Source organism: Oncorhynchus mykiss, chromosome 10 (assembly GCF_057628025.1).
Source record: "Oncorhynchus mykiss isolate SJ-2025 chromosome 10, ASM5762802v1, whole genome shotgun sequence".
NCBI classification, from domain to species: domain Eukaryota; kingdom Metazoa; phylum Chordata; class Actinopteri; order Salmoniformes; family Salmonidae; genus Oncorhynchus; species Oncorhynchus mykiss.
Window position 1 is genome coordinate 26,002,770 of NC_143031.1, and position 22,548 is coordinate 26,025,317.

Below are 22,548 nucleotides of genomic sequence, written 5' to 3' on the forward strand. Positions count from 1 at the left end.
CAGCTACATGTCCTCCAGCCTGAGCACAGCTCCCATCTCTATGAACTAGTATTGTGTATCCTGAAAAATTATTTGAATAGGTAATCAAATGTCAAGATGCTGTACTTATCTTTCTATTTGGGGTTGAGGTACAAGGCAGACCCTTCCTCATTCAGTCTCAATATACTGAGGACAGACCAGAGAATCAGCTCCATAGGGTTGAGATGGAACCTTGTTTTGGCAGGATTACTAACAAATAGCAACCCAATAAAGTCAACACTGTCCCAAATTCTGTTCTGTGACTTACTGTATGAAGTGTTTCATATCAATAAAAGCACTGTGATGTACCGGATTCATGCAATGTTCCCTCATTTGGGGAGCTCATTCAAGGTAAACTTTGGTAATACTAGTTCAAAGGCTTGAACACTCCAGAGAACCTAAGGTGTAGGGGGAAGCAAAGATTACAGAGACAATCTAGCACTGTCCACAAACCTCTCGCCATGACTTTATGAAAAGTTACAAAACCAGAGCGTGAGGCCCCATCTCCACATCAGGTGATACAACACATTTAACATATCAATAAAAGCATTACCATGTACCACATTCAATGGGCTTGAGGTCTACTAGCATAATGCCAAAAGGTCAGGATTCACACCATGTCCACTATGCATCTTTTAAAGGCAATGTTCGGGGAGCTCATTCAAGGTAACCGTTGCATGCCTTTTAAATGTGCATAACCTGATTGAATCCTAGCCAATTACATCTTGTTAGGTTAGAGACAATCTAGCACAGGCCATAAACCTCTCACCCTGACCTTATGAAAAATGTATAAACAGAAAAGTTACAAAACCAGAGTGAGGCCCCGTACACACATATACAGTCTAGATAGTTTACTTTATTCTCTGCCACCCTGCTGCTTCTTTTTCTTCTGTTTGATTGCAGACTGTGTCATCTTGGCCTTCTTGGCCAGCCCCTGTCCAGGTGTCTCTTCTCCTGGCTGTTTCTTATTTTTGTTCCTTTTCTTCTTTCCTTCCTCTGGTTTCCCCAGGGGGACTGTGTTGGCATCTGCTGCCCCTTTCTCAGAGACAGGCAATTGCTTCTTGCGGTTCTTTCTCTTTTTGGTTTCGGGCAGGAATCCTTTCTTCTTCTTGGGAGCGGTCAGCTCAGCCTTGTCCTCCTTGGTTTTCCTGATCTTGTCCCGTTTGGGCTTTCTGTTAAAGATGGCGCCACAAAAACATGGTATTAGAGCAGAGGTTCTCAAAATAAATGTTAGTAATAATAAAAAAATTAATCATGTAGTTTACAATGTATGAGGCTGGTGAGCAACATGGGATATTGGTATCCACAAACGGCAGTTTTAAAGCTTAAATTAGTCCAAGTTCTCTCTGCCTCATGGCAAAATGTGTAGAATTGCATGAAAGTAGCTTAAACTGCAAAATCTTCCCTCCGATGCCAAGAGGCAGGCATTTACAATATTCCTTCCCAGGGCCCGAGACTAGGTTTGTCTGGCCATTCACTGCCGAAGTCATAGTAAAACTCCTTGTATCTCACTCGAGTTGTTCTGAATATGACGGGGTTCCTGATGAATTCGCGGCAGGTAGCCTAGCGGTTAAGAGCGTTGGGTCAGTAACCAAAAGGTCGCTGGTTCGAGGCCAAGAGCAGACTAGGTTAAAAAAATCTGATGTACACCTGAGCAAGCCACTTAACCCTAATTGCTCTTTTAAGACTCTGGATGAGTGTAAAAAGGGGTCCCCTACCCCAAAAAGTTGGAGATCCCCTTGAAGGACAACTAACCAACCTGCTCTATGGGTATACTGCCACTGCAGCTCTTACCAATTATCTGAAATAGTGGAAAGTATCAACATTGCTCACATCCAACAACAAAAAAACCTGTCAAGTAGGCCTCAATGATTATATGTTACTATGAGTATTGTTGGTACATTTAATTCCTTATGATATGGTAGTGTAACTGCAGACAGTGATCGTGTGGCAGAGTTACTCACATGACTCCAAAGTGTTTCATGACAGCCCAGTAGGTGTCCTCCATCTGCCCTGTCTTTTTGAAGCCCAGAACCTCTCTCATGGACTGAAGAACCTTCTTGAGGGGCTCCAGAGTCACAGACAGTTTCTGTAAAAAACACAGGAGACAAAGGTAGGTCAAAGAACCTACAAAAATCCCCCCATGTTAGTAGGACAGGGAAATGTGGTGAAATTAGAGTTGGTTTACCTGCTGGTTGACATTTTTGACCAGGAACAGCCCAAGCTCCAGGGCTTTGACCAACTTCTCCTGGACCACCTTGTTCTTAGCTGTCTCAACTACAGTCTCCAGACTCTGAGGAGAACAACATCCACAACCATATCTGTAACGTCTTCTAAAATCGACAGCCCAGGGAGAGAGGTGATTTATCATCTAAGACAAACCTATAGATTGAACTGCATGAAAAACAATTGCTAGTTGATCTGAGTGTGATGTAGAGATTGATTCCTATGGTTTGCAGTTTCACGTTCTCTAATGTCTAAGCTTGGGTGAGGTGTTTGATGCCTACCGCTGCCACCTGGCCCACCGCCTTCTGAAGCAGCCCTGCCCAGGGGTCGCCCGCCAACAGCTGCTGTACCTCCCTGCTCTGCAGCCCCCGCAGCACCATGGCAGTAGCCTGGCTCTGTGGAACACAAAGTCAAACCCTCAATGTGCAGATGTTATTCTACAGATCAGTGGTATTTACCATCAGGCTGAAAGGATAATTGGCTGGGAAGAGTTAGGTTAGTCATTGTTTTAAAAGTGGAGCTGGTAGAAGTTGACCCATGGTTAGATGCTTATTTTTACTCCTAATTGTTGAGGTGAGGAGCCTGCTAGTCTTACTTGTTGGTGTTCTCTGATTCCTATTGTGATGTGTTCCACTGCAGTCTCCAATAGGTTCACACACAGAACCTACACACAACAGAAGATAATCACGGTTACACCAGCCACAAGAGGAAAATAATTATACATCTTCAAGTGTTTATACAGTCCCTTGAGGGTAGTGTAGATAGAATAAGAGTTGTTGCCGTTGTCTCACAGGGAAGCGGGTGAAGAGGTCGATGAACATCAGACCTGACAGAGGGCTCTTCCTGCGTGTCATGAAGGAGCGCAGAGCCCCTTTAAAGATGTCAGACACCCTCTCCACGTCCACGTTACCCATGAACCTCAACTGCAGCACAAGGAGATTTCAGCATATCAACAGGTTGGTTTTACACAAGAGACACAATAATAGTAAATACTCAGCGTACATTCAGGTTGGTGAAGAGACTATTTTATTTTTATTTATTTTTTACCTTTATTTAACTAGGCAAGTCAGTTAAGAACAAATTCTTATTTTCAATGATGGTCTAGGAACAGTGGGTTAACTGCCTGTTCAGGGGCAGAACGACAGATTTGTACCTTGTCAACTCTGGGATTTGAACCTTTCGGTTACTAGTGCAATGCTCTAACCACTAGGCTGCCCCTAACCACTAGGCTACTTACCTCCTCAGTTGATAGAATTGTCTTGCCGTCTGTGGAGGCCCCGGGCACCCCCCCTCTCAGCACCTTGACCAGGTACAGAGATGCACTGAAGAAGTAGAGTGACACTGAGGAGTCCGAGAGCTTCTGGGCTTTGGTCATGAGTTTCTCCAGCAGGTCGTGGAGCTCCCCCTGTCTGTCACCTACGGTCTTACAGTACTGCTTGGCCCGGCATAGCTGGTTCCTGGGGGAGTAGAGGATAACGTTACTGACTGATCAGTATGGCAGAATAATACTGGAAAACTTGACAGGAATAGCTCAGTCTTCAATGAAGCTGCATCTGACAAGCTGTTCTATATAGGTGCATAAAGAAGTAAAACAAATCCTGACTTACATCTATTACATAGCTTGGTGCTTTGTGTTAATGAGTTTTAATACCGTTAACACTATTATACATGGCTCTAATGCACTGACATTTGGAAGCACAATAAAAGTATTTGATGAGTGTTTGTTTTAATGACAGGAAATCACTAAAAGTTCATTAATAAACTGTATGAGGGTTCCATGCTCAATCAGGCACAATGTACTCTCATGAGTCACTTGTGAGAGAACTGTTCAGCTGCCCCTTTAAGTTAGAGGTAGTAGTCGTGGCCAAAAGTTGAGAATGACAAATATTCATTTTCAAAGTCTGCTGCCTCAGTTTGTATGATGGCAATTTGCATATACTCCAGAATCTTATGAAGAGTGATCAGATGAATTGCAATTCATTGCAAAGTCCCTCTTTGCCATGCAAATGAACTGAATCCCCCAAAAACATTTCCACTGCATTTCAGCCCTGCCACAAAAGGACCAGCTGACATGTCAGTGATTCTCTCGTTAACACAGGTGTGAATGTTGACGAGGACAAGGCTGGAGATCCCTCTGTCATGCTGAGAGTTCGAATAACAGACTGGAAGCTTCAAAAGGAGGGTGGTGCTTGGAATCATTGTTCTTCCTCTGTAAACCATGGTTTCCTGCAAGGAAACACATGCCTTCATCATTGCTTTGCACAAAAAGGGCTTCACAGGCAAGGATATTGCTGCCAGTAAGATTGCACCTAAATCAACCACTTATCAGATCATCAAGAACTTCAAGGAGAGCGGTTCAATTGTTGTGAAGGCGGCTTCGGGGCGCCCAAGAAAGTCCAGCAAGCGCCAGGATAGTCTCCTAAAGTTGATTCAGCTGCGGGATCGGGGCACCACCAGTAGAGAGCTTGCTCAGGAATGGCAGCAGGCAGGTGTGAGTGCATCTGCACGCACAGTGAGGCGAAGACTTTTGGAGGATGGCCTGGTGTCAAGAAGGGTAGCAAAGAAGCCACTTCTCTCCAGGAAAAACATCAGGGACAGACTGATATTCTGCAAAAGGTACAGGGATTGACTGCTGAGGACTGGGGTAAAGTCATTTTCTCTGATGAATCCCCTTTCCGATTGTTTGGGGCATCCGGAAAAAAGCTTGTCCAGACAAGACAAGGTGAGCGCTACCATCAGTCCTGTGTCATGCCAACAGTAAAGCATCCCGAGACCATTCATGTGTTTGGTTGCTTCTCAGCCAAGGGAGTCAGCTCGCTCACAATTTTGCCTAAGAACACAGCCATGAATAAAGAATGGTACCAACACATCCTCAGAGAGCAACTTCTCCCAACCATCCAGGAACAGTTTGGTGACAAACAATGCCTTTTACAGCATGATGAAGCACCTTACCATAACGCAAAAGTGATAACTAAGTGGCTCGGGGATCAAAACATCAATATTTTGGGTCCATGGCCAGGAAACTCCAGACCTTAATCCCATTGAGAACTTGTGGTCAATCCTCAAGAGGCGGGTGGACAAACAAAAAACCACAAATTCTGACAAACTCCAAGCATTGATTATGCAAGAATGGGCTGCCATCAGTCAGGATGTGGCCCAGAAGTTACTTTACAGCACGCCAGGGTGGATTGCAGAGGTCTTGAAAAAGGGTCAACACTGCAAATATTGACTCTTTGCATCAACTTCATGTAATTGTCAATAAAAGCCTTTGACACTTATGAAATGCTTGTAATTATACTTCAGTATTCCATAGTAACATCTGACAAGCAGCAAACTTGGCAGAATTTAATATTTGTGTCATTCTCAACTTTTGGCCACGACTGTATATAGGGATGCGGTACTATTTGGGACAAGAGGAGGAATGATTGGAAGCTATGAATCCACTTGTATTGTTCTCTAGCGTATGTTACTGTATCTGTAGCCTTTCAGTCATTGTGCTAACACTAGTTTGCATTGGCTCGCAAAACTACCTTTGACTTCCTGATAGGACATATCTAACATCACACTCTGAACTCTTGTTTGATATCATTTTTTGTATGACGAGTGGGGATGCATTCTGTACTCAGTCAATGATTTTGATATGCAGGATTCATATACATGACTTGACACATGACCACATGACCAAATTTCCATGATCAAAAATTGGAGGCGTCTCCATGTACATATGGCACCCTCAGTAATTACTGGGACAGTGACACGTTGTTTTGGCTCTGTACTCCAGCACTTTGGATGTGAAATGATATAGTGACCATGAGGTTAAAGTGCAGACTCTCAGCTATACATTTTAGGGTATTTTAATCCATATCGGGTGAACAGTTTAGAAATTACAGCACTTTTTGTTCATAGTATTGGGCCAAATTAATTTGTGTATTAAAGTAGTCTAAAGTGTAATATTTAGTCACATTTCTAGCAGGCAATGATTACATCAAACTTGTTGGATGCATTTGTTTTGGTTGTGTTAGACTATTTTGTGCCCAATAGAAATGAATGGTATAATAATAATGTATTGTCATTGGAGTCACTTCAATTGTAAATAAAATATATGATTGTAAACACTTATATTAAAAGCACACGCTACCATGACTGATAGTCCTGAAAGAACCGTGAATAAGGATGGAGTGAGAAAGTTAGACGCACAAATATCATACCCACTCAAAAATCCTAATCTCCCCTGTTGTTGCAATGGTGAGACGTTAGCATGTCTGGGGGGTGACATGTGCGCGTCTAACGTTCTCACTTATCGTAGCATTACAAATCCAAAGTGCTGGAGTACAAAGCCGAAACAAAAATGTCACTGTCCCAACAATTACAGAGGGCACTGTATAAAAAAAGTATGCGTAATGTGGTATCGACACAGGGAGGCTGCTCTCTGATCCCATGACATTGAGCAAGGCACTTAACCCCCCCCAAAGTAGAACCCCTGCTAGGCAACTGTATGAAACACATGTGGTCAGCCCTCAGTGTGGAGAGCTACTGGGTGTTCAGGCTCTTGATCAAGCCCTTTAATAAGGTCTGGTTGAGCAGTTCATTTCTAAACTGTGATTTGTTAGAGGGGGACAGGAATAAAAACCTGCACAACCATTAGTTCTCCTGGAGGATGGTTGACCACCCTTGATGTAAAACATTGCAACATTACAAATAAGTTTTATGCCTTTTGAAATAATTTGCTCATTCAAAATATCAAGAGGTGAAATGGCTATGGTAGGCCCACACATCTTCAGGAAATTAACCTTTTCTAGTTCAGTCATTTATCTTAGCTACATTAGAGTTGTTTACTTTGCAGGCTGACTATTGTGTTACAATGTCCCATACATTGGATGCTCAAATCAACTGGAAGTATCTATAAAACAACTTTTGAAGCCACATAATCCAAAGGCAACATCTAATATTTGTTTCTACAATTAAAATGTTCATGATTAGATTCACAGCGATTGAACCCAATCCCAACTAATACCATGGTAACGTGAATAGTTAGTTGTGTCAAAAAGAATCATTTAAATTAGTCATATGAAATGTTTAAAAAAGCTAATCAACTTTGTATGGCCTTATTCGCGAGTGTCGGTGGAACGTTTTTTGGAACATCAATACATGCTAAAAATAGCTTAACAGTTAACTAGAGGGTACAATATATGTTTTAATTGGATACCTAGTTAATCTGTTCTCTATCATTTTATTGCCCTTCCTGCTGACGCAATGTCTCTCTGTCCTTGAGCAACGGCCCACTCATCTTGCACTATTGCAGGTGATGTGTGCAAACAGATGCGCTAGTGACGTTCTGATCCTGGCTCATATGTTGATTTTATTTGATAAAATATTTAAAAACTGCCTATATAAATTACTAATGGCACCAGCATGCCGTACTTGAATATGTCTGCGGCCTTGCGGAGGAAGTCCTGCTCCTGCTGGTCACTCTCAGAGCTCATGCCGCTCTCGATGACGCTGAGCAGGGGCTCCACCATGCCCAGCACCAGGGGGCTGCTGCCCTGCCTGGCCAGGAACACCTCAACCAGGTCCAGCACCTGGAACACAGCAAAGAACCAGGGTCAGCGCACCATGTACATAGGGGGGACCAGCACCAGAAGAACAAGAGGCAGTGTTAGAAATAGCACTGCTCGCAGCTATTGCAACAGTTATTAGTATGTGCCCTGAAGCCAGCACTAGGAGGAGCATTGGAAACATCACACCTTCCACTCATAGAACTCATCTCTCTATCCAAACAGATGAGACAAAAATAGACCTTGATCTTGAAGTCTCTGACGAGGGTCTTTTCCTTTTTTAGCTTGTCCTTCTCATCCTTCTTAGCCTGCATCTTCTTCTTTTGTTCAAGGAACAGCGCTGCGATGCTGCCGTCCAGCTTCATCATGGCTTCATCATCCAGTTCGTCATCATCGCTGCCATCCTGTTCTGTGGCCTGTGACGGGCAGGAAGAAAGACCCAATCCAGTTAATGTCTAGAATACCCCGGCGCTGTGTATCAATGTCCTTTCTTTTGAATCCTCCACTTTACTGAATGAGAATTTCAACCTTGAAACCACTAGAACTAATTCAGAGACTTACTACAAAATGCATTTTTTTTTTTTTTTATCAAGGCTAATAACAACCTTAGTTACCAGTAAATACAAACCCAGAGGTAGAACAGAATATCAATGACAGGAAAGACACCTACCAGAGCACCTTGGTTCTGTAGGACCTTCATCAGCTCAATGCGGAAGTTCTGATCCACCTCGCCCCCTTCCTCCATGGCCTCATCTTCACCCTCCTCAGAGTCGTCGTCTGATGCATCCGACTGTTCCTCCTTCTGAGGAAGCAAGTAATACATATATTTAAATATAAACAATCACTCTTATGGGATGCATTTTAAATGAAGGATATATTTAAGCAATTAGGCCCCGGGGGGAATATAAACGGATAAGGGTCCTTAGGCACGACGTGGAATGCCTGGATACAGCCCTTAGCCATGGTATATTGGCCATATACTAATATATCCTTCATTTTAAATACATTCCTAAACTATTCTAGAGGGCGACCGATTAATCGGCATGGTCGATAAATTAGGGCCGATTTCAAGTTTTCATAATTGGTAATCAGCATTTTTGGACGACCATTACATTGCAATCCGCGAGGAGACTGAGGCAAGCTGATCACCTGTTACGCGAGTGCAGCATCAAAAGGACCTGGTGGCTGCAACTTATAAAAAAACAATCAATCAACCATGTGTAGTTAACGAGTGATTATGTTATTACTAGCTTGTCCTGCGTTGCACATAATAAATGCGGTGCCTGTTAATTTATCATAGAATCACAGCCTACTTCAACTTCGCCAAACGGGTGATTTAACAAAAGCGCATTCGCGAAAAAAGCACAATTGTTGCACCAATGTACCTAACCATAAACATCAATGCCTTTCTTAAAATCAATACACAAGTATATATATTTAAACCTGCATATTTAGTGAAAAGAAATTAATGTTAGCAGGCAATATTAACTAGGGAAATTGTGTCACTTCTCTTGCGTTCAGTACAAGCAGAGTCAGTGTATATGCAGCAGTTTGGGCCGCCTGGCTCGTTGTGAACTGTGTGAAGACCATTTCTTCCTAACATTTGCATTATTTAAACCAAATTGAACATGTTTCATTATTTGAGACCAAATTGATTTTATGTATTATATTAATTAAGTTAGAATAAGTGTTCAGTATTGTTGTAATTGTCATTATTACAAATAAATAAATACAAATATTTTTTAAATGTTAAGAACCGTTTTAATTATTTTATTATATAGACTTTTTTTTTTTTTTTAAATCGGACGATTAGACGGTATTATTGGCTTTCTTTGATCCTCCAATTAATCGGTATCGGTGTTGAAAAATCATAATCAGTCGACATCTAAACTAGTCACCAACGTAATTAGAACAGTAAACAAGTAATGTGTCATACCACAGCTTTCAACCAATCAGCATTCAGGGCTCAAACTACCCGGTTCATAATCTTTAGAATACACTTTTGTGGACGTGTACAGGTGTGAAACAACTGATCTGACCTCGATCTCTCCTTCATCCTCCTCTCCTTTCTTTTTAATGTCTTTCTTCTTTATTTTGTCTGAGTCTTGATCATCTGTCACCACGACGGCACTGTCCTCCTCATCTTTATCTGGATCCAGAACCTAAATACACAATGCCTCTAATTAATGGACATTCCTGTAATATATCCACAAGCACTTTTACAAATCAACTAAAGTTTAACCATCAGTGAACACAATGTAATATATCAAAACTACAGCTCTGCAACAGTAAAGTATTCTTTAGTCTACACTTACATCCAAGATGGCGGTGAGGGCTCTGGCGGTGACGTGGGGACAGATGTTGGAGAAGACAGTCCGGCAGACGTGGCGGATGTGTCTACTGGGCTGGGACAGGAGTGAGAGCAGGATGTCCACTACCACCTCAGCCCAGTGGGGCTCCTCCTCTCCTCCTGCAGAACCTGGATCAATTGAGGACATGTGGTTACAGAGACATCACACCAAGGGCTGCCACATGAAACAGAGGGTGGTATTTATCAAACCTTACAGTCGCTGTAAACCTGTGAAAGAGTATGGAGGGGTACTAGATAGATTGTTTTCATTGTCCAATTTATGGAGGATGAGTACTTCCTTCCCTGTCAGAGATGAAGACCGGGGTGGATTGTAAAGTTTGTTGGCTCTGACACATGGCCTACGGATATGTGGTCTTACCTGTTGCCTTCTTCTTGGACTTCTTTTCTTGGGCTTTCTCCATGCAGTTCTGCAGATCCTGCATCAGGTCCACCAAATCCTCTGGAGCCTTTGCGGTACAAGCAAACACGTATACAGAAATGTGTGGGAAAAGAACAAGGTGCAATTATGGATCTACATTTTTTATATATATATATATATATATATATATATATATATATATATATATATATATATATATATATATATATATATATATATATAAAATCTAAAATGTCCATAATACTATAACAATGATTTTTCTTCCCTCATGTGTTAGTTAATTGCTTACCTTGAACAGGTGAATGCCAACCAGCAGGAAGAGTTGTTGGAATGCAGAGGTCTCTGGAGTCTGGCCTTTCTTAGATTTCTTCATTAGAGTCCTTACTGACGCCAGCATACTAGATATCATAATAACAGGTTCACTACTGGCTTACATTTCTTACACCAATCTTTAAATCCCCCATCTCTACATGGTCCATACCTGTCCCAGGTCCGCCTCTGCTCAGGGCTGAAGGGCTGGGTGCTCTGGGCATACTTTGGCTGGTTGAGCAGGGAGTCGGCATACTGCACGAGGCAGTAGATCCACATGGAGCCGTCACCCGTCACACCCTGCACGTGCCTCTGGTTGCGGGCCGCCACCTCGGGGGAGTCGCCCAGCAAAGGCAGGTGGTTCATGTGCTGCAGGAGTCTGAAGGAGTTGGGAGGTTAGAGACGTGTTGATAGGGTGTGTAGAGTAACATAAATTAACTCATGCTGTGGCTTTTCATGAAATTGCCCCTTTAAAACCATTCATGTTTAAAACTTAAGTGACTATTCCAGCCATGCTCTTCATATTTGACTACCCCACAGCTTGTGTTTGTTAAAGTGATAGTGTAATGTGTTATTTCACCCAAAGAAGGAGTTGATGACGACGACTCTGGTCTTCTCATCCAGGGGCACTGACAGAGTGGCTTCTGTCTCAGGTATGTCTGGGGTAGCTTTCTTAGCATTAAAGAATGCGTGGAAAAAGACAAACCTGGTGCAATGGAGGATAAAACAATGGCTTAGCATCTATTAGGGATGTGCATCTTTCCCTTTCAAGATGATTCGATAAATGGGCTCCGATACGTTTTAGTTTGAAACAATTCAATGCACCAACATTTGTTGCATAAACACATTCATTTTTCAATCTGATGCTGATGGAGCTGGGCTCTCTAAGCCTGATCTGTCTGAGCTGTGTGTGTATATGGTGTCTGTACCATGTAGGCACCTGAGCTGAGCCGTAAGGGAGACTGGGTATCTACCACCCCACTACCAGAGGGATGTAGCCTGTATTTTGTCTCCCCACTTTAGTTCTGAAATCACCGTCGCCCACTAATTAGCTTGTAATTTTTGCAGATTACAGAAAGTGGTTGCGTTGGTAATGTATCAAAATGTATTGTTTACAAATTAGCTATGAACAATGAATATATAGAACAACTTTGGATTTGTGTTGAGATAGCACATTTCAGCAGTAGGCTGAATTAATTGAGGAAAACTCAGAATTTATGAACGGCCTGTTTCGCAATTCACAACATCATTGGTGATTCACAACATCATTGGTGATCAAAGACAGCCAAGCCAACGTGGTGATGCAGCACCCCTCGTTTGAGGAGAACCCTGGCATAGTGACCATACTACATTTGGATCCGGTTGGGGTCCGCAGACCAATGCACTCGTCTTAACTTCTTTGGGACTGGGGGGCAGTATTGAGTAGCTTGGATGAATAAGGTGCCCAGAGTAAACTGCCTGCTACTCAGGCCCAGAAGCTAGAATATGCATATAATTAGTTAGATTAATTAGATTTGGATAGAAAACACTCTGAAGTTTCTAAAACTGTTTGAATGATGTCTGTGTATAACAGAACTCATATGGCAGGCAAAACCCTGAGAAAAAAATCCAACCAGGAAGTGGGAAATCTGAGATTTGTAGGTTTTCAAGTCTTTGCCTATCCAATATACAGTGTAAATGGGGTCATATTGCACTTCCTAAGGCTTACACTAGATGTCAGTCTTTAGAACCTTGTTTCAGGCTTCTACTGTGAAGGGGGAGCGAATAAGAGCTGTTTGAACCAGGTGTCGTGGCAGAATGCCAGGAGCTAAATCACACATGCGTGGCCGTGAAAGCGAGCTGCGTTCCCTTTAATTTCTAAAGACAAAGGAATTGTCAGATTGGAATATTATTGAAGATTTATGATAAAAACCTCCTAAAGATTGATTATATACATCGTTTGACATGTTTCTACAAACTATAATGGAACTGTTTTGACTTTGTCTGGACTAAGTGAATGCGCCTTGTGAATTTGTGAACTAAACGCGCAAACAAAAAGGAGGTATTTGGACATAAATGATGGACTTTATCAAACAAAACAAACATTTGTGGAACTGGGATTCCTGGGAGTGCATTCTGATGAAGATCAAATGTAAGTGAATATTTATAATGCTATTTCTGAGTTTTGTGACACCTCTGCTTGGTTGAAAAATGGCTGTATGTTTTTCTGTGGCTAGGCGCTGACCTAACATAATTGCACGGTGTGCTTGGTTGTAGTGATATAAATGTTAATATTATTACGTACATCCAACTTGGCACAGGAAAAAGATAACCCTGTGCTGCTACCACAAGTGATACCACCAAGGCATTATTTAAAATCACTTGGAGGAGCAGCAAACAGTCCAGTGACATGATGTTTTCCCTGCAGTGAGATCTCTCACCTAGCTACATCCATCACTAGATCCTCCTCTCTCTTCACCTGGTTGTTCTCCACGATGGAGGTGAGGCGTGGAATGATCCATTTCCTCAGGCGGAATATACAGTTCTCTCTCCTAAGGATAGAGACAGTCAGCAATTCATTAGAAAGGCATATATTAAGTTCTAATGTGACATGCTATAAGGGTTCTACTCACTGGACTCCGCCCTCCTGGTTCTCCTTCTGCCTGCGGGTGCTGAAGTCCAGGCAGCTTTCCAGCTGGGGGTTGAGGAACATGTCTTTGAGCCAGTCCACGTAGCTCTGCAGGGCGGTGGGCCGCAGGTGCTGCACAACCCTCCAAAAGGAGGGCACCACGGGGTAGCCCTGGTTGGTGAGCAGGGAGAAGGCCACCACCACCGCCAGCTGCTTCTCCGGTTCGTTGCAGCCCTGCAGGAAGTCACCCACGTACGTCTCCATCTCGGGGGCAAACTTGAAGCGGTCTGGGAGCTGAGGGGGCGAGGTGAGCGCATGCTTTTATATATTAAAAACTAACTTTTTGGATAAGTGAGCATCTTGCTACACATGTTCTGTGACTAACTAAGACGCCTGCAGCATTACTATGCATTTCTATGACCTGGTGCCGTCGTGAGTCAGACATTTGACCTGGTGCCGTCGTGAGTCAGACATTTGATGGGAGACTGACCTGAGCAGAGACCACATGTTCCCCGTAGGCCCTCATCACCTCTCCATTTAGCACCTGTTTCAGCTGGACCAGGGTCAGCAAGGGCAGGGCACTGCCCAGCAGCCGGTAGCTCAGGTAACTGTGGCACAGAGAGAAGACCGCATGTTGGCACAGCAATGGACATTTGCGACAAAGGAAGGAAAACAGGAACATACATTGTGTGTGTGTGGGGGGGGGGGGTGCTTGCAATAAATTTGAAAGATGACAGGGGAACAATTTAAAATGACAGGGGTCTTGACAACAGAACATAGTTCAATCATCTAATACTCAGGTTCAGGGTCCAAATGTAAGTGGGGAGCAATAGTCTTTTAACCACAGTTCTGTGCTTACTGTGTGGGCCCTGGCTGGTCTTTTAACATTCCCTTGATTATTGTCTCCCTCCAGAAGAGCTCAAAGTTGTCCTCCTTCAGAGAGATCTGCAGCAGGTCCAGAGCCACCGCAGGCAGTAGGCGGTCCTTTTTGACAGAGCGGGCAGCCATCTTCAGTACCTCTGTTAACCTAGGGGAGAGGAAACACAGGTTTTGATTGTACATTTAGTCAAAGTGTGTGTGTGTGTGTGTGTGTCACCATAAGACCATGGAAGAAGAAACCTAGACATAGTGGTAAAAATCTGCTCACTTAGGGATATTGTCCATGGTAATGATTGTGGAGGTGCCCAGCAGCTTCTTCAGCTTCTTGGGCTTGAGCACCTGGGGGAACTTCTGCATGGCCACCAGGAGTAGCTGCAGCTGCTCGGGGGTGCTGAAGGCGGAGGACAGGTCTGTCTGCAGAGCTCCCAGCAACACCTCCTCAAACACCTCCTCTGTAGTCTGGAGAAACACAAACAACACCAAGCACAAGTCATATTGACTGCACCCTGTGGATCTTGTCAGGGCCAGTAACTTCTCAGCATGTTCCAGATCAACATTTACCTGCTATGTCATAGTCCACCATTTTAAACCATTGAAGACTACACGCAGAAAAGTCATGCTATTTGAATTTGAGCCATATGACGGCCCATTCAAACACGACGATGCTACCGCTAGTCAAAACTTGTTGAGCACTCGAGCAGTACATGAGTTGATGCCTTTACACACAGCACACGCAAGCTGTCCAGAGAAAAAACAAGTGTCCATCAATCTTTTGTTTACTTAACTAGGCAAGTCAGTTAAGAACAAATTCTTATTTACAATGACGGCCTACCCTGGCCAAACCCCGATGATGCTGGGCCAATTGTGTGCTGCCCTATGGGACTTCCAATCACGGCTGGTTGTGATACAGTCTGGATTCTAACCAGGGTGTCTGTAGTGACTCCTCTAGCACTGAGATACAGTGTCTTAGACCGCTGCGCCACTCAGGAGCCCCAATCTACTGGCTGAGCTTATTTATTTTAGAGAAATAGTGAACAGACTAGCAGTATGCTGGCTACTGTTGATAGTCTGCACAAAGAAAGCTACAAAAAGACACCTGGCATTCGTCTTGGCTAGCCTACTGTAGCCATGACGATATCTCTTTTGGAATGCAGAATGTCTTAAAAGGGGCAGTGTCCTATTTTGGAAAGTAGGAAAAATCTTATCTTATTAACATTTTTTAGAATCAAAAATGTATGCAATTAATACAATTCTAAAGAATGGAGTAATGACTTAGATTGCTAAACAATATTACACAACTTCAGTACCATAATAACCAGATTGCTTATTAATAGCTGAATACAGAGAAAAAGCATTCCAACCTATAGGCCCTGCATGGTCCCAATGCATTTAAAAACTACACCATATTCGGGCCAGTAGATTATTTATGAAGTAGAGCTGGCTGAGTCACTCACCTCAGACAAGATGTCCACCATGGTCTTCCTGGGAAGGTCCCGCAGGTGTTCTCTGTGAAGCGAGAGGCTCTGGAGGAGCTGGACACACTCCAGCACCACCTGCGGCTCCTGTCACACACACAGGTAAGTAAGCATACCAAACACACACTGAAAATTAGAGACAGAGCTAGGTTCCGCAGTAACAATAGATGGACATATCGACTGGGTTGGCTGACTTCACGAAAATGATGCAAGCATGACGAGGCTGGAAGGCGTGCGTTGCTATGATTCTGAATGGTCAGATAGCTAGCAACAATGACAAGAAGCAACAATGACAAGAAACTGCAATGTAGGGAATCAAAGGTGGCTCGTTTCAGCTCATTGTATCTTGCTATTGATACATCTTGTTTTTAGTTTTTTGGACTGATGTCAGGTCTATGCTAATATGGCTACAATAAAACATTGAGACTAAATATAAATTGAACTAAAATAAAAAGCAACATGAAACAATTAACTATTTTACAGAGTTAGAATTCATATAAGGAAATCAGTCAATTGAAATCAATTCATTAGGCACTAATCTATGGATTTCATATGACAGGGAATACAGATATAATAGATATAACAATCCCCGAGCTGACAAGGTAAAAATATGTTGTTCTGCCCCTCAACAAGGCAGGGCAAGCACACCCACTGTTCCCCAGTAGGCCCTCATTGTAAACAAGATTTGGTCTTAACTTACTTGTCTAGTTAAATAAAAAAATGAAATGCTGTGCAACATCTCCCATTCACATAGAGTTGATCATGCTCTTGATTGTGGCCATTGGAATGTTGTCCCACTCCTCAGTGGCTGTGAGAATTTGCTGGATATTGGCTTTAACTAGGACACGCATTCCAAACATGCTGAATGGGTGACATGTCTGAGTATTGTGGTGGGCCGGGCGCATGCTAGGTAGCCAGTTGTACCTTTTCTGTTGCACATTGGTGCGGCTGGCTACCGGTTTAAGCGAGTGTGTTAAGTAGTACAGCTTGATAGGGTGGTGTTTTGGAGGACACATTCCTCTCGACCTTTGCCTCTCCCTAGCCCGTACGGGAGTTGTAGTGATGGGACAAGACTAACTACCAATTGGATATCTCAAAATTAGGAAGAAAACGGGTTAAATAAATAAATAAAATGTCTGGTGAGGATGCAGGCCATGAATCCCTGGGACATTTTCAACTTCCAGAAATTGTACAGATCATTGCGACATGGGGCCATGCATTATCTTGCTGAAACCTGAGGTGGCGGCTGAGGATGAATGCCACGACAATGGGCCTCAGGATCTTGTCACGGTATCTCTGTGCATTTAAATTGCCATCAATAAAATGCAATTGTGTTTGTTGTCCGTAGCTTACGCCTGCCCATGCAATAACCCCACCGTGGGGCACACTGTTTGCATCAGCAAACCGCTTGCCCCCACGACATCATACAAGTGGTCTGCGATTGTAAGGCCAGTTGGACGCATTGCCATATTCTCTAAAACAACGTTAGAGGCGGCTTATGATAAAGAAATTAACATTAGATTATCTGGCTACAGCTCTGGTGGACAGCAACTGCTGTCAGCATGGCAAATGCACACTCCCTCAAAACTTAAGACATCCGTGGCTTTGGGTTATGTGATAAAACTGCATATTTTACAGTGACCTTTTATTGTCCACAGCACAGGTGTGCTTCTTGATATGCCACACCCATCAGGTGGATGGATTATCTTGGCAAAGTAGAAATGCTCACTAACAGGGATGTAAACAAATGTGTGCACAACAGAGAAAAATACGCTTTTTATGCAAATGGGACATTTCTGGCATCTTCTATTTCAGCTCATGAAACCAACACTTCACATGTTGCGTTTATATTTTTGTTCAGTGTAGTTTACATGTTGTAAACAGTCTAAGCCAACCCCGTCTGTTTTGCCCCATAGTTCCGCACCCGTCAGTTTTGTTGCTAAACAACCAACCCGTCTATGTGCTCCTCCATTATCTGCACCAAACATGGTATACTAATCTTCTCTGCCAAGCCCTTGGGTTACCTGGTGTCATTCTTACCTTTGGAAGGCGTGTGGACTGAGACAAGGCAAGCACACCAAAGAAGTTCCCAAAAGCAGCATTTCTGATGAGTTTCTGTCAACACAAGATAGAGTATAAAATGGAGATCTTCATTGGCCGATTACATTAAGTTTTGTGTTAGTAAAATGACTAATAAATATTTACCATGGTACACAGCATCTAACTTTAGTCATATCACATGCTCACCTTTTTCACTGTCACCAAGTTGTGCTTCTCTTTGATTTGATCAAATGCGGTACGCAGAGATACCTCCTCAAACACGCTCAGGACCTGACAACCAAAACAATGAAAAATAAATTATGCATAAGTCACATCATCTTCTAACATGTTATGTAATAACACCTTAATAACTCATTCGTTAGACATGTACAAAGAGACGCAGGATTTTGCTGAGCCATTAGATGTATAGTAGGGTGGCCACCCACTGCCATGAGTGGGTGAAAACGCACTTTGGTGATGAAATTTCACTTCCTTATGTTATAAAATAGTTTACCAAGACAAACATGATTGTTCCTGTTCTGAATCGTTCAGGGGGTCTTTTAATTCACCGTATATATATCCATAAAGTCAGATTTTGTAACCTAATACATCCGATAAGCACAGAACTATGTTGACAGAGCAGTGCAGCCTTCTCACTGCAACTTTTGAGGTTTTTACATGTCGTCCTCTTCAATGTTTCCATAGGTTGCAAAAAAAAAAAACTAAATTAGCATGACACTAGCTGATTTAAATGTAAAAGGATTTGAGAATAAAAGCTTGCTGTATGCTCAGTGCTCCATTGACATTTCACAGATACGCTTGTTTTGTGCAAAATCTTTGAAGAACAGGAAAATTGCTTCAATATGAAAACGGTATACTAAAATACTACATCACGTCTCAAAATCAATATTTATCTTCCCTCTATATTGTTTTATGTCCTGTGGATTCTAGAAGAATGATGAGATCAACAGGTCAGTGAGCCTGTCAGGTAGCCTTCATTCTCACACAGCATCCAGCCTAGCTGACATGGTGCTGTGCAATTTTCCTTATTTTTTCCCCCTCTGGCCTTCATTGACTTAGTCACCCTAATTTTGGCCATCTTACAAGGGTAAAAACTCCAATGGAGTAAAGTACTTTAAGTAAAAGTACTTGAAAGTACTACTTAAGTCGTTTTTGGGGGTATCTACTTTATTTATATATATTTTTGACAACGTTTACATTCCTAAAGGAAATAATCTACTTTTTACTCCATACGTTTTTCCTGACACACAAAAGTACTTGTTACATTTTGAATGCTTTGCAGGACAGAAAATTGTCCAATTCGCACACTTATCAAAAGAACATCCCTGGTCATCCCTACTGCCTCTGATCTGGCAGACTCACCAAACACAAATGTTTTGTTTTTAAATGATGTTGACCCTGGCTATCCACAAATAATTGTTTTAAAAACGAAAAAAATTGTGCCACCTAGTTTGCTTAATATAAATGTACTTAAGTACATTTTATCAATTACATTTACCTTTGATACTTAAGTATTTTAAAAACCAAATACTTTGACTTTTACTTATGTAGTATTTTACTGGGTGACTTTCACTTTTGAGTCATTTTCTATTAATAACATATCTTTACTTTTACTCAAGTATGAGAATTTGGTACTTTCTCAACACTGAAAAACGCCAATAACTTTGAACGGATTATAATAGCAACATGCGGTTTGGACCATTGGTTTTCTTGTAGGACTATATACACAATTAACATTGTTTTACCCATTTGTCAAAATATGCATTTTTGATTGGATTACCTGTCCCAAAGCCAAACTGAAGCCTGGCCGGGCAGCCTCTCTGGTGTGTGCCAAGCCATCCACCAGTCTCTTCAGAGTGTACTTCAGCTCATCTGACTAGAAAGGAAAGACAAGACCTTATGGCTAAATGTCAAGAAATGGATGGCTCCATAAAGTTAACATAAAATGTACGTGTGGTAGCACCTACCCCTTCCAAAGAGAGTTTGACAACTCAAATTGATAGAATTAGAGTAAGACGCATGCCAGCAATCAAAGCTCACAATTCAACCCACATGGCCATGTGTGAAATAATATTCCTGGGTATCTCCAGTAGTTAGCAACGTTAGCCTCACTAGCTAGCCATACTGCTCAGCGTTTTACAGCTGTACTAATCTGGAAATTGATAACGTTATAGGTTGCTCTAAAGTGCAACACCCACGAATATCATAATGTGACAATGTGCCTAGCTAACTACGGTCGATAGTTTAGCAAAATAAGTAGGCTATGTTAGCTAACTGTTAGCTAGCTAGCAACTGAGAGCAGACCCAAACACACCAACCTTCTCACTCTTCTTCAGATATTGTATGAGATTTTCAATGGCTTTCAGCCGTATATCTTGTTCAGGTTTAGCGATATCCCAGAAGAAGTCCAGGAACTCGCGGTTTTGTTGGAGAATACCCTTTGCATCCTTAATTTTTGGTCGCACTGGTTCATTTTCTATCTCCCCCATATCTAAATGCATCGTAGTGGCCATGCATGCCATGTGACAATTTGGAGAAAAACGTGCATGACCCCAGCGTCAAAAAAAAAAAAAAGTACATCTTCCGGGTTCAAAGGAAGTCCCTTTTCTTCACGAGCCATCCAGCTTTTGTCAGCTCTTTGCTGGTTTACACAGGCATCCCAATTCTGACCGTTTACCCAATTATGGGCAAAATAACTGAGCGGACTGGTCAGAAAGACACATTAGTGGAAATGGATAAGAATTGGGCTGCCTGTGTAAACACAGCCGTTGTAGCCTATACTGTGGTGTATGGTGATAATGGCTACTCAGCATAACATCTTTGAACTCATGCTTCTGCAGCCTAATCTGTAACAGTTGTCATATGAAGCAAAATATACAGTACCAGACAAAAGTTTGGACACACCTACTCATTCAAGGGATTTTCTTTATTTTGACTATTTTCTACATTGTAGAATAATAGTGAAGACATCAAGCTATGAAATAGCACATATGGAATCATGTAGTAACCAAAAGAGTGTTAAACAAATCGAAATATATTTTCTGTTTTAGAGTCTTTAAAGTAGCCACCCTTTGCCTTGATGACAGCTTTGCGCACGCTTGGCATTCTCTCAACCAGCTTCACTTGGAAAGATTTTCCAACAGTCTTGAAGGAGTTCCCACATATGCGGAGCACTTGTTGGCTGCTTTTCCTTCACTCTGCGGTCCAACTCATCCCAAACTATCTCAACTGGGTTGAGGCCGGATGATTGTGGAGGCCAGGTCATCTGATGCAACACTCCATCATTCTCCTTTTTGGTCAAATAGCCCTTACACAGCCTGGAGGTGTTTTTTGGGCATTGTCCTGTTGAAAAACAAATGATAGTCCCACTAAGCGCAAACCAGATGGGATGGTGTATCGCTGCAGAATGCTATGGTAGCCATGCTAGTTAAGTGTGCCTTGAATTCTAAATAAATCACTGACAGTGTCACCAGCAAAGCACCCCCACACCATCACACCTCCTCCTCCTCCTCCTCCTCCATGCTTCACGGAGGGAACCACACATGCAGAGATCATCTGTTCACCTACTCTGCGTCTCCCAAAGACAAGGCGGATGAAACATAAAAATCTCAAATTTGGACTCATCAGACCAAAGGACAGATTTCCACCGGTCTAATGTAAATTGCTCGTTTTTCTTGGTCCAAGCATGTCTCTTCTTATTATTGGTGTCCTTTAGTAGTGATTTCTTTGCAGCAATTCGACCATGAAGGCCTGAAGGTCTCCTTTGAACAGTCTGTGTTGAGATGTGTCTGTTATGTGAACTCTGTGAAGCATTTATTTGGGTTGCAATGTCTTAAAGTAATGATGGACTATCATTTCTCTTTGCTTATTTGAGCTGTTCTTGACATAAAATGAATATGGTCTTTTACCAAATAGGCTATCTTCTGTATACCACCCCACCTTGTCACAACACAACTGATTGTCTCAAACGCATGAAGAATAAAAGAAATTCCACAAATGAACTTTTAAGAAGGCCCACCTGTTAATTGAAATGCATTCCAGGCGAATACCTCATGAAGCTGATTGAAAGAATGCCAAGAGTATGCAAAGCTGTCATCAAGGCAAAGGGTGGTTACTTTGAAGAATCTCTAATATAAAATATATTTTGATTTGTTTAACACTTTTTAAGTTACTACATCATTCCATATGTGGTATTTCCTAGTTTTGAAGTCGTCACTATTATTCTACAATGTAGAAAATAGTAAAATAAGGAAAAACCATGGAATGAGTAGGTGTGTCCAAACTTTTGACTGGTACTGTACATTTGGTCATATTCGCAGATTCACAGACTATTTGGACTATTTCACTATTATATACATCATTGGTAATAACCTAATCACATAATAAGGGCATCTGTTTGGAAACATTTCTCTTTATAACTGGACGTTTTCTCCAGACTTCTTCATAAACTACAGCGACAAGTGTTTTTCTGCCACAGTCATTACTATTGTTTTCCATGAAGAACATACTTTTTACTTCAAGCTGTATTGCATTGCATAGTGGTTTTCATCCCTGGTCCCAGAGGGCCACACTACAGCACCTGCAATGTGAGGACCCCTAGGACCAGTAGAGAAGAGCACTGAAATATTTCTACAGTTACGACAAAGCAAATTCCAAAGTCCATTTAA

At 42.2% G+C, this 22,548-nt stretch overlaps 1 protein-coding gene across 1 annotated transcript; it reads right to left on the reverse strand.

Annotated features, from left to right (window-relative positions):
• Nucleotides 1-457: 457 nt before the first annotated feature.
• On the reverse strand, nt 458-20,462 carry mybbp1a (MYB binding protein (P160) 1a). Its single transcript, XM_036989949.2, has 26 exons — nt 20,200-20,462; nt 19,662-19,757; nt 18,068-18,151; nt 17,861-17,935; nt 15,800-15,907; nt 14,614-14,804; nt 14,326-14,493; nt 13,957-14,074; nt 13,471-13,760; nt 13,279-13,389; nt 11,439-11,564; nt 11,031-11,237; nt 10,839-10,947; nt 10,529-10,616; nt 10,115-10,278; nt 9,839-9,961; nt 8,470-8,601; nt 8,042-8,215; nt 7,666-7,823; nt 3,482-3,701; nt 3,036-3,167; nt 2,840-2,908; nt 2,526-2,639; nt 2,207-2,311; nt 1,983-2,107; nt 458-1,190 (listed from the first exon to the last, which is right to left on the reverse strand). The coding sequence occupies exons 1-26, from the start codon at nt 20,401-20,403 to the stop codon at nt 875-877; spliced, it is 3,807 nt and encodes a 1,268-aa protein (XP_036845844.2). The 5' UTR covers nt 20,404-20,462; the 3' UTR covers nt 458-874.
• Between the last annotated feature and the right edge of the window lie 2,086 nt (nt 20,463-22,548).